Source organism: Entelurus aequoreus, linkage group LG17 (genome assembly GCF_033978785.1).
Source record: "Entelurus aequoreus isolate RoL-2023_Sb linkage group LG17, RoL_Eaeq_v1.1, whole genome shotgun sequence".
Classification (NCBI taxonomy): Eukaryota; Metazoa; Chordata; class Actinopteri; order Syngnathiformes; family Syngnathidae; genus Entelurus; species Entelurus aequoreus.
In genome coordinates, this window is record NC_084747.1 from 45,351,175 (window position 1) to 45,365,526 (window position 14,352).

The window sequence follows — 14,352 nt, forward strand, 5'->3', positions numbered from 1 at the left end:
GAGAATGCCAAGAGTGTGCAAAGCAGTAATCAGAGGAAAGGGTGGCTATTTTGAAGAAACTAGAATATAAAACATGTTTTCAGTTATTTCCCCTTTTTTCTTTTGTTAAGTACATAACACCACATGTGTTCATTCATAGTTTTGATGCCTTCAGTACAATCTACATTACAATGTAAATAGTCATGAAAATAATGAAAACGCATTGAATGAGAAGGTGTGTCCAAACTTTTGGCCTGTACTGTGTTGTTAAAAAAAACTATGTAGAATTTACGGTAGAACAAAAAAAACTGCCAGCTCAGTTGCCAGAATTGTATTTTTTACAGCTGTTTTCACATCATATTACTGTAAATAGAAAAATAGTACTTACATTGTATGGTTTTAGTGCTAAGAAAGAGCAGAGTTGCATTGTAAATACTTAATGTGTTATGCAAAGTTGCAATTAGCCTAAATAAAGGTGCTTTTCAGGAAACATTGACAGTGCCTTATCCCTTTATACTTTAAATAAGGGTGCACGATAACTATCAGACGAGTAATGGATCAGAATTATGTCATACCGATTTAAAAAAATAGCTCACATAAATAAAAAGGTTGGTTGAAGTGAGCAAATCAAGCACTCCTTTTTGCCTGTTAACTGTCGGACCTCTTCACTGTTTTAGAGGAAGACACCTCGTGTGCTAGTTGCGCTAAATCTTTTGCAAACATTACGCGAGGAATGAAAAAAACATCAAACCTTATCAACTATGGTGTTTTGAAAAGCTGCCCCAAAACCATCCACAAGGAAAGATGTGCACAAACTACAGTTAAATCAAAATGTAAAGAATAATAATATAAATAAATTATATATTTTAGTCACAAGACCAAAACTACAAATAAAAAAAATCTGCACTTCCTAATAGAGCGGATGATGCTATAGTGTCCCAATACTTTTGTCCATGTGTCTCTCATGTTGTCCTGTAATATTTCCTTTTTAGAATGTTGTATTATCTCCTGAATCATGTACTCATCGTGTCCTGTTTGTGCTTTTAGTTCAAGAGGATGCTGAACAGGGAGTTGACTCACCTGTCAGAGATGAGTCGTTCAGGGAATCAGGTGTCTGAGTTCATCTCCAGCACCTTCCTAGGTGAGTGATGACGAGAAGGCCCAGATGAAAAATGAAGCGCTGCTTTCCGTACGGTGACTACATTCCTACATCATTTGAGTTTTAGTTTTCTATCAACTGAACCAAGCGGGCAAAGTCTACTTAGTCTGGTGACTAAGTCTACGATCATTTTAATTTAAAAAATATTAAAAATGAAAACATAATTTAGGAGAAAATGCAATACATATGTATATTTATTGCATTTTCTCTTAAATTATGTTTTCATTTTTACATTCCTTGTGGCTTTTTTCCATCTTTTTTATGCATTTTTTTGTCATTTTTCTTGGTTATTGGTTTTTACCATTGTCATCTGTTTCTTCCCTGTAAAAAATACGCCTTTAAAAAGGTTTCCATTTTTTGTTACCGAGTGGGGGGTTTTTTGTCTCTTTTTTTTTACTTTTTTCTCAAAAAATTACATATTCATTGCCGTAACACTGCAAGTTTTTCTTGTGAAATTCTTTATTTTTGTGTCTTTTGGGAGTTTTTTATTTTTAAAAATTACGCCTTTATCTTGCAACATTGCGACTTAAAGGGTAACTGCACTTTTTTTTAGAATTTTGCCTATTGTTCACAATCATCACTTATTTTTAAATGCATTCTAACACGTAAATAAACGTATATAAAACTAATCATACAATGGAGTCAATGGGAGGTCCTCTATTCCATCCATAAAGCCCTCTAAAAAATCATCCAGAAACCGCCAACAACACTTCACTTATATTTTGTGACTCGAATATTAACCAAATATTAGTGATATTGTCATTATAAGCGCTAACACAGACAAACTATTTATAGCGGTGCCGTGATCACAGAGAGGTAACTATCATCATTGGCTGGTGAGCTGCTTCCTCGCCTCGGAGCTGGTGAAAGTTTATTCTAGATCATAAATAGTAGAAGGATGAGGACATAATCCCGACAAGTTGGTCAGCTTTGACAGCCAATTTAGACCCACGAATAGCGAGAAAAGACACAAAAAGTTTTGTGAGGATTATGAGTCATTCTTAATCCAAACAGGAATTTATCAACATCCTATCAGTCTGCATGCTAGTGACAGCAGGCCTTGTTCAGTAAGTGATGTTTTATTACGTTTGTTGGCTCTCATGAAGCCTGCATAAGTAGTAATGAGTGATGTTGTCGAAGGAAAAATCGAATGTTGTGATGTGATGTTAAAGTACGTAAATATCACAAGTTTTTTATGAATGTGCCTGTTACTACATTACGTATATACTTACAATGTGTATATAAAACCTTGATGGAGGTGTTTGGATGTTTTTAAGCACTTTTTAGGCAGAATAGAGCGACTAAAATAAGATCCTTTGTAAGCGTACTGTTGATCACATTTATTTACTAATTAGAATGCGTAAAAAAGGAAAACATGTATGTTTGTCTTACATAAGGATTGTGAATAATAGGCAAAATTCCCCTTTAAAAAAAAAAACCAATTTGTTTCTGTAAAATCAAATTTCCTCTCGTTACAACACCAACTGACTTTTTTCATGTAAAATGTCGTTTTCATCCTATAAATAGGCCTTTTTTTCTGTACCTCATAAGAACGCAATGATGCTTCTAAAAAATATTTTCGCTTAAAATAAAAAATAAAAAATCCTTTCTTTATTCTAATTATACTATAATCATTTTTTTCTTTTTTAGTATATTATTTTGACCTGTAAAATGATGTCATAATATATGTGGTGTTGACATATTTTCCCTCTAATTATTGCTTCATTATGGCAATTTTATAGCTTAATTATTTATTGAGAAAGTTACCATGAAATATTATTGTTTCTGTTTATTATTACTATTTGACATTTTATTTTCCTTGCTGTTGCAGACAAGCAACATGAAGTGGAGATGCCAACGCCTCAGACGCAGAAGGACAAGGAGAAGAAGCCCATGTCTCAGATCAGCGGCGTGAAGAAGCTGCAGCACTCATCTAGCCTCACCAACTCCAACATACCTCGCTTCGGCGTCAAGATAGAGACGGAGGACGAGCTGGCAAAGGTGCGTGCACCGATCGATCGACCGCTGATCTGTATTGGCCGATTTTCTTGACAAAGCGCGTGCTCGGCTAATGGTAATGATGCCTTTGAATGCCGATCGCAAACGCCGATTCTCTTTGGCTGACGCTGTAATTATTTTTAGTTCCACGGCTGACAAGTGGCTTGCAGCTATTATGTGTTTCTATACACAGTGTGGAGCCATAAATTAATAATAATGACCTTCATTGTGGCAAATAAACAACATTTTGTACTGTCTCGGGTATTCTTACCAAGAACAGTAGGAAGGGGATTCATATGGTCCCATTCGTTGTTGTTTACCTGACGCATGAAACGTGACAAATTGTGGGGTTCACGACCCACTTTAGTCGCCAGACGGCAGTAAAGTGTTGAATATCTGGAATATCTGTTTTGTTGCAATTCCAACTTTGACCACAGCATCCGTGGCGCTTTCCATCATTTTCAGCAGACTGCATTGCAAAATGATTAACCCTCCGTCTTCTTCTCCCGCAAAATCCACCCAGGAGTGGGGCTATATGAATCTTTTCCCTACTGTATTATTATCACTAAAGGACGAGGCTAAACATGTTAATAAGAGCGAACAGGCATGCTAATCGCTAAGCTAGCTTGAAACAACACAAAAATAAATGCATTCTAAAGTTTAAGAAGCTTATTTTAAGTTTAGGTAAGCAGCTATAATAGAAAATGAACAAGTAGTTTAATAAGAGTCTAGTGAAGGGATAATATAACAGCTATTGTTGTCTTCTGTTGATGTGTAGCGGTCAGGAGTACATTGATAGATTGATCCATAACCCGTGTCGATACCAAGGGTAGTATCACTATATAGTTGATACTAGAGTGATTAGATCAATATTTGTATTTTCTCAAAATCATTTTGTTGCCGTTTTGTTCATGTTTACAAACCCAGGGAATAATTCCCTGGATACAGGAGGACCTTGTGGGCAAAAACCAAATGATTGAAATGAGTAGTAAATAGTAATAATAGCATTTAATAATGTAACACAATGTCCAAGACACATTTCCTTAATAATAAAGTTTACCCTGACCTGAGTAGTATGTGTTTTTGTCTAGTTATTGTGTACTACTGACTTTGTTTTGCTCAACCAATTGAATGTAATACTAGAGAAAAAGGAATTAGTCTAAATAATGTTAAACTGTCCATAGGATAGACAGTATAGACCAGGGGTATCAAACGTAACCCGCAAGCAGGTTTTTTTTTGGCCCGCGGGATGAGTTTGCTAAGTATACAAATTAACCTGAAATTTTTTAACAAAAGAAACAGCTGTTCTAATTGTGTCCACTAGATGTCACAATAGCAATTCTTTGTATCTTTGTAGATCAGTGGTGTCAAAGTTAAGGCCCGCGGGCCAGATCCGGCCTGCGAATGAATTATCCATGGCCCCCGGGATGATATTGGATTAGTATTAGAAGCGGCCCGCAGGCCACAGCCGCCTGCTGCTGTTTGGCACGCTCCAATACTCCATCAATGTTGGCGCTAGGAATGTTCAAAATGGCCTGGGACCCCATCAACTCACAAAAATGGGGTCCCACAGTAAATATTTGGGGACCCACTTTCGTGTAACCGTTTTGAAATGATAAATGTATGCATTATCCTGTTATATCTCACATTCTGTATTGTGTTATGGAAAAACATTGTCATATATGTTACTTAATTCATAAAAATAAAATAAAAATGTATGCATATGTAAATGTATTCAGTTATAAACATTCATTCACTTTCTTCTTTCCTTCATGGATCTAAACCTTACCGCTGCTGGTATTTTTTTCTATATTTCTATTGTAATATTTTATAAATGCGTTTTGGCCAAAGTAAGACAAAGAAAACAATCTGAAGTTGTCTTTTTTTTTTTTTTTTTTTTTTTTTTTTTTAAATTAATTAATTTATTTTTTTATTTTTTTATTTTTTTTTTGTCCTGTCCAGCTTCTCAGGTAAATCATATAGTTGATGTAGATGCCCATATTGGCTGTTGAGATTTACTTTACAAAAGAGAAGTGTAGGATACTTCTCTTGTTGCCTTATTTGTATTTGACTTTATTAAATGTATTTTTATTATCATTTGGTGCAGCCGGGCCGGAGCAGGAGGGGATAGAAAGAGGAAAAAAGGAAGACGGAGGGGAAAATTGTGGGGACAAGAGGGGGATTAGACAGAGAGACAAAAACAACAACAGCAAACACAACAATAACAACAACAACATATTTTTTTGTTTTAATGCCATGATTTTAATGTGTGCACAGATTTCCCTCTATGCGGCCCCTGAGCTGAAATGAGTTTGACCCCCCTGGTATAGACATTTATTTATTCCACAATGGAGAAATTACGTTGTTGCTGTGCAGGTGTATGTAAAACATACAGTAGCAGAAGTAAAAAGTAATAAATACTACATATTGGGCGCTAATATGCATGGATAAAAAACACTAACATCCATATTGCACAACAAGAAAAAAGGTCACAGTGTGTTGTAAAGTCATATGGCTGTGGGTAGGAAGGACCTACTGTGGCGCTCCTTCTTGGACTGTGGATCAGTCTATTGCTGAAGGAGCTACTCAGGGCCTCCACAGTATCGTGCATAAATAAATGTTTTTAAAAAATGGATGATTGGTATCAAAATCAGCAGATCGACTTAAACATTTCTGATGAAAGAGACATATCATGGAACGATATTTGGAAAAATGCCAATAAGTCATTAAGAAGCATTAAAAATAAGCTGAGTCAATTTAAGATCTTGAATAGATTGTATTTTACATCTTCTCGGATGTTTAAGATTGGTGCAGTAGATAGCAAATTATGTATGACGTGTCGGGCAGCTGAGGGAACTCTTGTTCATTTATTGTGGGAATGTCAGAGAATAAAAGAGTTATGGTTGAAAACAACAAAAGAAGCAATCACATTCCTAAATATAAACATCCCAATGACACTGCAAACTTGTATTCTTGGGGATCTGCATCAATTTAGTAACGTGTCATCAAAGAGTAAAAATGCATTTCTTTCAATATGCATCATAACAAAAAGAGTAATTCTGCAGGAGTGCCGCGCGCAGGTGCGCTCTTGGAGGTGCATTCAGCAGAGCGCACAGACGAGTGCGCATTGGAATGCGCCCGGGCCGTGACATTGAGGGTGCCAATAATTTTGTCCAGCCCATTTTTGGATTTCTGTGTAAAATAATATCAGATTTGGCTTTGTTTTTTTTTTTTTGTGTTGTTCAAATGCAAACAAAATAAATAAAAATGTGAATACCAAAGCATTTTTAATTTCAACAATTTCCCGGTAGAAGTGTTGCATTATCTGACAGAAATGCAGGGGTGCCAATATGTTTGGCCATGACTGTATGCACATGTGTCATGGCCAATTATGCAAACGTGGAATCACCATAAGCTAAATATCCCTCTCGTTGCTTCACTAGGAGCTGGAGCACGTGAACAAATGGGGCCTTAACGTTTTCAAAATCTCCGAGTTCTCTGGGAATCGGCCGCTGACAGTCATGATGTACACCATATTCCAGGTGGGTTTCGTCCCAACACAACAAACGTCTGTCTTCTTTGGATTTTAAAGCTTCTTTGCCGTCCTCTGCAGGAGCGAGACTTGTTAAAAACGTTTAAAATTCCACTGGACACCTTTATCACCTACCTGATGACCTTGGAGGATCATTACCACGGCGACGTGGCGTACCACAACAACATCCACGCTGCTGACGTCACACAGTCCACACATGTGCTGCTATCCACCCCTGCACTGGAGGTGAGGCGACACAATGGGCCTCAATCAAACCTCTGCTCGGCTCCAATCAATGCCTTGTACTTGCGGGGGGGTATTTTTATCCCTTTTGACTCCCAACCCTCTCCTCTCCTCACTCGTAGGCCGTGTTCACCGACCTGGAGATCCTGGCTGCCATCTTTGCCAGCGCCATTCACGACGTGGACCACCCGGGAGTGTCCAACCAGTTCCTCATCAACACCAGTGAGTCTAAATGCGGCGCCGTTTTAGCAGCTTAGCTATGTCAGCCGTGTCACTTTGATTCACACGCTGATACACACACACATTAGCCTTTTTCACGTGCATGAATAAATGCCGAAGCTCAAAAGAAACATATATATTTAGTTCCATTGGAGCCACCACACTTTTAGAATCTGCATGAAACTTGATGTAATTTTAGCTTCAAATACAATCTGATTTTTTTATTGTAAATTCCAATTTTCCTCAACCCAAATAATATTTTGGCCATTTTTCCAGGTTATTCTTCCTTGTAGTGGGTTTTTTTTTGCCTCCTCAGAGGAACAGCCCCGTGTTGCTAGGCAGAATTTGTGAAACAGGTTTATTTGTGAGCTAATGTTGAATTACACAAGACTACCCACTGACACCCTAAAAGAGTGCTGTAACAATTATTACACAAGTTTATTTTGTATTTAAAAATAAAAAAAAATTTTGTTTTGTTTTTTACGGTCATCCCTCGTTTATCGCTATTAATTGGTTCCAGATATGGTTGTGGCAAAATTAATTTCCGCAAAGTAGTAATCATTAATTATACAAAACCCAAAACCAGTGAATTTGGCAGTTTGTGTAAATCGTAAATAAAAACAGAATACAATGATTTGATCCTTTTCAACCTATATTCAATTGAATAGACTGCAAAGACAAGATACTTAACGTTCGAACTGGTAAACTTTTGTTATTTTTTGCAAATATTAGCTCATTTGGAATTTGATGCCTGCAACATGTTTCAAAAAAGCTGGCACAAGTGGCAAAAAAAGGCTGAAAAAGTTGAGGAATGCGCATCAAACACTTATTTGGAACATCCCACCGGTGAACAGGCTAATTGGGAACAGGTGGGTGCCATGAGTGGGTATAAAAGCAGCTTCCATGAAATGCTCAGTCATTGACAAACAAGGTTGGGGCGAGGGTCACCACTTTGTGAACAAATGCGTGAGCAAATTGTCCAACAGTTTAAAAACAACATTTCTCAACGAGCTATTGCAAGGTATTTAGGGATTTCACCATCTACGGTCTTAGTTTTTGCGATTTTCAGAAATATTCCTCTATTTTATTCATTATATTTTTAATCTAAAGTACTTCATTTTCATAAGTAATTTAGTATTATTACTGACACCCTAAATTACTCAAAATATATCATAATTATGATACATTTATTTAAATTTCTATTTTTTATAATTCTATATCTGGAGAAAGAGATTCAATAAAATGTTTATTTTTTTGTGTGTGTAAAAACAAGACAAAAATTCGGAACTTTTGTTGAAAAAACGGCCAATTTATCAAAAACCATAGACCAGGAAGTTACGCGCTGTTGACACCCGCCTGGTGCACAACAGTAATGTAACATTCATATCAGCATCATTTTTGTAAACACCAAGAAAGCAGTTTCCTGAAAATGGTGAAGTGGAGGATCGTGGGAAATGGAAGTACCAACTACGCAAACAAACCGTGTTCATTTGAAAATATGAGAGATTCGTTGTACGAAAGTTTACATAAAATCGTGGAAGCCACATACCACGACGTGTTTAGGTGCTTGTGTGCACGTGTGGTAGAGCACACGTGAGCACAAGCACACGCGTGACGGGTGGGGCCGCGTGTCTTCAAGGCGGCAGACATCAATAGTGCTTTTTAAGTGCAAAACAACATCATTAGCTGCGTGAGCTGACAGCTTTTCTCTGAATTTATACACTTAAAGGGCAAGTTGGTTTGGTCGGCAACTTGAAGGACTAATACAAAGAATCTTGACTTAAAGCAACAATATGTGCCATACTTTCCGGGCTATAGAGCACACTGGTATTAAAGCCGCACTCACCAAATTTTAGAAGAAATAAATATTTGTATATATAATAGCTGTCAGGTTCAAACACTGGTGACATCTATTAAACAAGACAAGAGGCAAAGAATTAAACAGAGACAGAATTCAATTTGGACTTAATTGAGGAGACACGCCTGGACACACTGTACTCTTGTACAGTCTCCAGCACGCTCTGCCAAAAGATTGCATGCCTCCTTCTTTTATTTTGGACCCTCCCCGACCACATGGCCACCTTTGTTTCCAAAGGACAAAGGTCGCAAAAAGTTCACAGAAAAGGTCGTAAACAATTCACAGGAAAAGTCAGTTCAGAAAGAGTTCATAAAATAGTTCAAAAAGAGTTCCATAAAATAGTTCAAAAAGAGTTCGTAAAATACTTCAAAAAGAGATCGTCTGGAAATTGGGCAGATCCTGTCATCTCTCCGCTCTGAAGTCCTTGGGCCAGAACAACATCCTTCTGCTGATTACCATACATGAAAGAACACAGGAACACCTTCATCTTGCTCCCCCCTCCCTTACACAGTGGAGTTTTACAAGCCTTACTCTTGGTAGGTTTCAAAGACAGCTTTTGTCTCCTTGCCTGGAACTCATTTCAACACAAAGTTTTGTGTGATAATTTACAAACAATTATTCTAACAATAGCCGCACCAGATGATAAGTTGCAGATATATATCCGTACGAAAAATGTTTTAAATGTTTATTTACGTACCCTAACTGTTTCCAAACGGTGCCTGTGACACGGCAGTAAAACGGATGATCAAACAAAACAGGAGTCATCGTCATGGACACACTAGCTGCGGAAGCTAGCTCTCCAAACAGCTAAACAGACTCAATCACTCCACAGTGACGTTTTGGTGAACTTACGAAACAGAAACAATGCAAAATCTCAGCTTTATCTCAGCAGATGGTGAGTAAAATAGTATTATTTAATATAAACAAAGAAAACGCACTCACGATGGAGTGGGAGAACACGTCACTAGGAGTGAAGAAAAAAAACAAAATAAGGCGAGTGCAGTTAACAACTGCACAAGACACGGAACTTCTTTTGTGAGTTCGGCATGTAATTTAAGACAAAACGGCACTCTCTAAAAGATGGTCAGAAAAGGGCTTGAAGACGATCTGTAAAATAAAGTCGATGAAAATTTTTGACCAATGAACCACCGTTACATGTCATATAGACATTTAAAGTTAAAGTACCAATGATTGTCACACACACACTAAGTGTGGTGAAATTTGCCCTCTGCATTTGACCCATCCCCTTGTTCCACCCCCTGGGAGGTGAGGGGAGCAGTGGGCAGCAGCGGTGCCGCACCCGGGAATCATTTTTGGTGATTTAACCCCCAATTCCAACCCTTGATGCTGAGTGCCAAGCAGGGAGGTAATGGGTCCCATTTTTATAGTCTTTGGTATGACTCGGCCGGGGTTTGAACTCACAACCTACCGATCTCAGGGCGGACACTCTAACCACTATCATTAGTTTTTAAATGATATCCTATTTGAGAATACGTTGTTTTACTGACCGTCATCTCTTCCTGGCAGATTCTGAGCTGGCGCTGATGTACGACGACGCGTCGGAAGTGTTAGGAAGTGTTTTAAATGTAAAAGAAAAAGAACTACACTTTCTTACCTACTGGTGCCTGCTTTTGTGTTTTTGGGATCTGCATAAGTCCCGAAAATGTGAAATCAAATCATGGAGTCATGGCGGGGATATTTATAAATCAATCTTGCTTTCCTCCAAATTTGTTTCAAACAAGCCGTTTTGAATTTCCCCCGACAACATGTGCCCGGTATCACTAAAACGCGCTGGTGCTTTTACGACCTTGCTGGCCAGGCGATTGATCTTGTTTAATTGGAAGTTGGATTAGAGAGGTTCTCTACAATCTAAAACTGGAAAAACTTAGTGTCAGGTTCAAACACTGATGACATCTATTAAACAAGACAAGAGGCAAAGAATTAAACAGAGTCAGAGTTCAATTTGGACTCAATTGAGGAGAAACGCCTGGACACACTGTACGCTTGTACAGTCTCCAGCACGCTTTCCCAAAAGATTGCACTCCTTCTTTATTTGACTTTCTCCGACCACCTGACCACTGCTTCCACTTCCAGAGGGAAGTGGGTCGTAAACAGCGTTGCCTTTGGTTACAGAATAGTTCAAAAGAAGAGGTCGTAAAATAGTTTAAAAAGAGTTCGTAAAATACTTCAAAAAGAGGTCGTCTGGAAATTGGGCAGATCCTGTCATCTCTCCGCTTTGAAGTCCTTGGGTTAGAACAATATCTTTCTGTTGATTACCATACATGAGAGAACACAGGAACACCTTCATCTTGCTTTCCCCCCCACACAGTGGAGTTTTACGAGCCTTACTCTTGGTAGGTTTCAAAGACAGCTTTTGTCTTCTTGTCAGGAACTCAATGTAATACAAAGTTTTTGTGATAATTTAGAAACAATTATTCTTACACTCATGGAGTCCCTTCTTGCTGTATGTCAACTCTCTTGACTTATGCCCAGACGCAGATGAGGAATAATCTCCCTTTTATTTATTTTTTATTTTTGTATCCCTTTCTCTCTCCTTTCAGCCTCTGTCTGTCTCTGGCCTTGTATGGGTGTGTGCGTGTGCGTGTGCGTGTGCGTGTGCGTGTGTGTGTGTGTGTGTGTGTGTGTGTGTGTGTGTGTGTGTGTGTGTGTGTGTCTGTTTTTGCCGTCTTACTTGTTGTATGTTTGTGCCATATGTCCCTTGTTGGTTTGACCTGAGTGGGGTGGGTGGGTGGTTTGGGTTTTAAGGGAAAGGGTGTGAAGAATTTACTGACTTTAAAATTGTACTGTATCGACTTGCACTTTTTTCTGTCTATTTGAAAATGTCGGATAAAATTTACCCCGACATGTGACGTTTTCCAACATGTGACCTCAGCGTTGTCTTGTCTTGTTGTCTTCTATTGTCTTGTACACAATATTTGTTATAAAATCAGAGCTATTTGGTCCTTTCCACATTGTCATGGAATCCAGATAATTATTGATTAAAAAAGCTTATCTATCATTAGTTTTTAAATTATAGCCTGCTTCCATTTTCCGCCGCATTCTATTTGAGGATACGTTGTTTTACTGACCGTCATCTCTTCCTGGCAGATTCTGAGCTGGCGCTGATGTACAACGACGCGTCGGTACTAGAGAACCACCACCTGGCTGTGGGCTTCAAGCTCCTGCAGGAGGAGAACTGTGACATCTTTCAAAACCTGACCAAAAAACAACGACAATCACTTCGAAAGATGGTCATCGATATTGTGAGTCCCGACAGACGTATGCCAAATAAATGCTTTACATTGTATTTCTCAGGGTTTGCTGCCCACTTTATGATGTAAGTAAGTTAAGTCTCTCAATAAATCTAACTGCAAATTCAATAAAACACAACAAATGAGCACCATGTGTCCTCAAAAGATGTATTCCCTCTGCTATTAAGAAGCTAAATACAAGTGTAATTTTGGTTAGCTCTACAAAGTGTTTACCGTTTATTACTAAATAGTAGCCCGGGCGTTTATTTCACAAAATCGGTTTTGGAGACAGGCGTTTAAAAGAAGCTGGCGGTTATTTGCACAAGGCTTTTATTTATTTTTGCACCAGCCTGCACCAGGCCATTATTTGGTTACAATGGTTACTGTCCAGTATTTTTTTTTCGTACAAAAAACTTTAAATGTAAGAGCTATTGTTAACATACAAACAAAAAAACAAGAGATCAACATGAGGTAGGCTATCAAAAGACAAGAGATCAACAAGGCCTCTCAACATGGCAGTAGTGCAACAATTGTCAAATAGAGTACCAATACTAAAAATAAATAAACTTTTTAAATAAAGCAGCCTACCGGGAAAAATTTAATTAGGGTACCAAGTACTCAAATATAAAACCCACTATCTAAACAGAGCAATAATACTGTCACTTAAATAAAATAAAGGCTACAGTACTCCAAGTTTTAAATAAAGCAGCATACAGGAAAAATAAAATTATGGTACCAATTACTCTATAAAACCATCAAAACAATAATACTGCAGCAAATGCAACCCCAGTAGCATTTTCATCTAAATTATGCAAATAACAGCCCATGGGTGGCTATTTGGACATAGGCGGTTATTAGGAAGAGGCGGTTAATTCACAAAATGCGGCTATTAGGACATGGGTGGTTATTTGCCCAAGGGCGTTTATTTGGTAATAAACAGTATACTGTAAGTTAGGGTTGTACGGTATACCGGTATTAGTATAGTACCGCGATACTAATGACTCATATTCGGTCCTATACCGTCTCTGTAAAGTGCACAATGTATGATCATGTTTCGACTTGGTATCGGATTGATACCCAAATTTGAAGTATCATCCAAACTAATGTAAAGTATCAAACAACAGAAAAATAAGTGATTATTACATTTTAACAGAAGGGTAGATAGAACATGTTAAAAGAGAAAGTAAGCAGATATTAACAGTAAATGAACAAGTAAATTAATAATTCATTTTCTACCGCTTGTCTTTAATAATGTTGACAAAATAATAGAATGATAAATGACACAATATGTTACTGCATATGTTAGCAGACTAAATTAGGAGCCTTTGTTTGCTTACTTACTACTAAAAGACAAGTTGTCTTGTATGTTCACTATTTTATTTATGGACAAACTTGCAATAAGAAACATATGTTTAATGTACCGTAAGATTTTTTGTTAAAATAAAGCCAATAAGGCAATTTTTTGTGATGCCCTTTATTTAGAAAAGTATCAAAATAATTTTGGTACCGGCACCAATATATTGGTATCGGGACAACACTATTATAAGTATTGTACTTAAACACACCAGCTGTTTCATTGTAACGTGCATCTTAGTTGTAGTTTTGATAATCAAATTTGGAGGCATTAAAATTGCGATTTAAAATTGCTAATGCTAATTTTTAGCATGTCTGGGGCGAATCCAATGTAAATTAGTATCAAGCTAGCACATTTTTTTTTATAAGTGAAGCCTTACTGTACTTTTGAGCGCCTTCTTCTTGGAAAATTGTAATATAGTTAAAGTTAAAGTACCACTGATAGTCACACACACACACTAGGTGTGGTGAAATTACCCTCTGCATTTGACCCATCCCCTTGGTCCACCCTCCTGGGAGGTGAGGGGAGCAGAGAGCAAGCGTGGGCCGCGCTTGGGAATCATTTTGGGGATTTAACCTCCAATTCCGACCCTTGATGCTGAGTGCCAAGCAGGGAGGTAATGGGTCCCATTTTTATAGTCTTTGGTATGACTCGGCCGGGGGTTTGAACTCACAACCCACCGATCTCAGGGCGGACACTCTAACCAGAAGGCCACTGAGCGGAGAGCACATAATCCAGAGTCCGCTCTAAATGTTGTTG

At 37.9% G+C, this 14,352-nt stretch overlaps 1 protein-coding gene across 6 annotated transcripts in view; it reads left to right on the plus strand.

The window, feature by feature from the left end:
• The window catches only part of pde4d (phosphodiesterase 4D, cAMP-specific), a 422,736-nt gene that overhangs the window by 404,634 nt on the left and 3,750 nt on the right, over positions 1-14,352 (plus strand). For all 6 annotated transcript variants that reach the window (XM_062025749.1, XM_062025750.1, XM_062025751.1 and 3 more), the window contains exons 7-12: positions 1,027-1,120; positions 2,970-3,139; positions 6,580-6,678; positions 6,750-6,914; positions 7,034-7,133; positions 12,097-12,251. In XM_062025749.1, the coding sequence (XP_061881733.1) occupies positions 1,027-1,120; positions 2,970-3,139; positions 6,580-6,678; positions 6,750-6,914; positions 7,034-7,133; positions 12,097-12,251 (783 nt within the window). The remainder of the gene's footprint in view (positions 1-1,026; positions 1,121-2,969; positions 3,140-6,579; positions 6,679-6,749; positions 6,915-7,033; positions 7,134-12,096; positions 12,252-14,352) is intronic.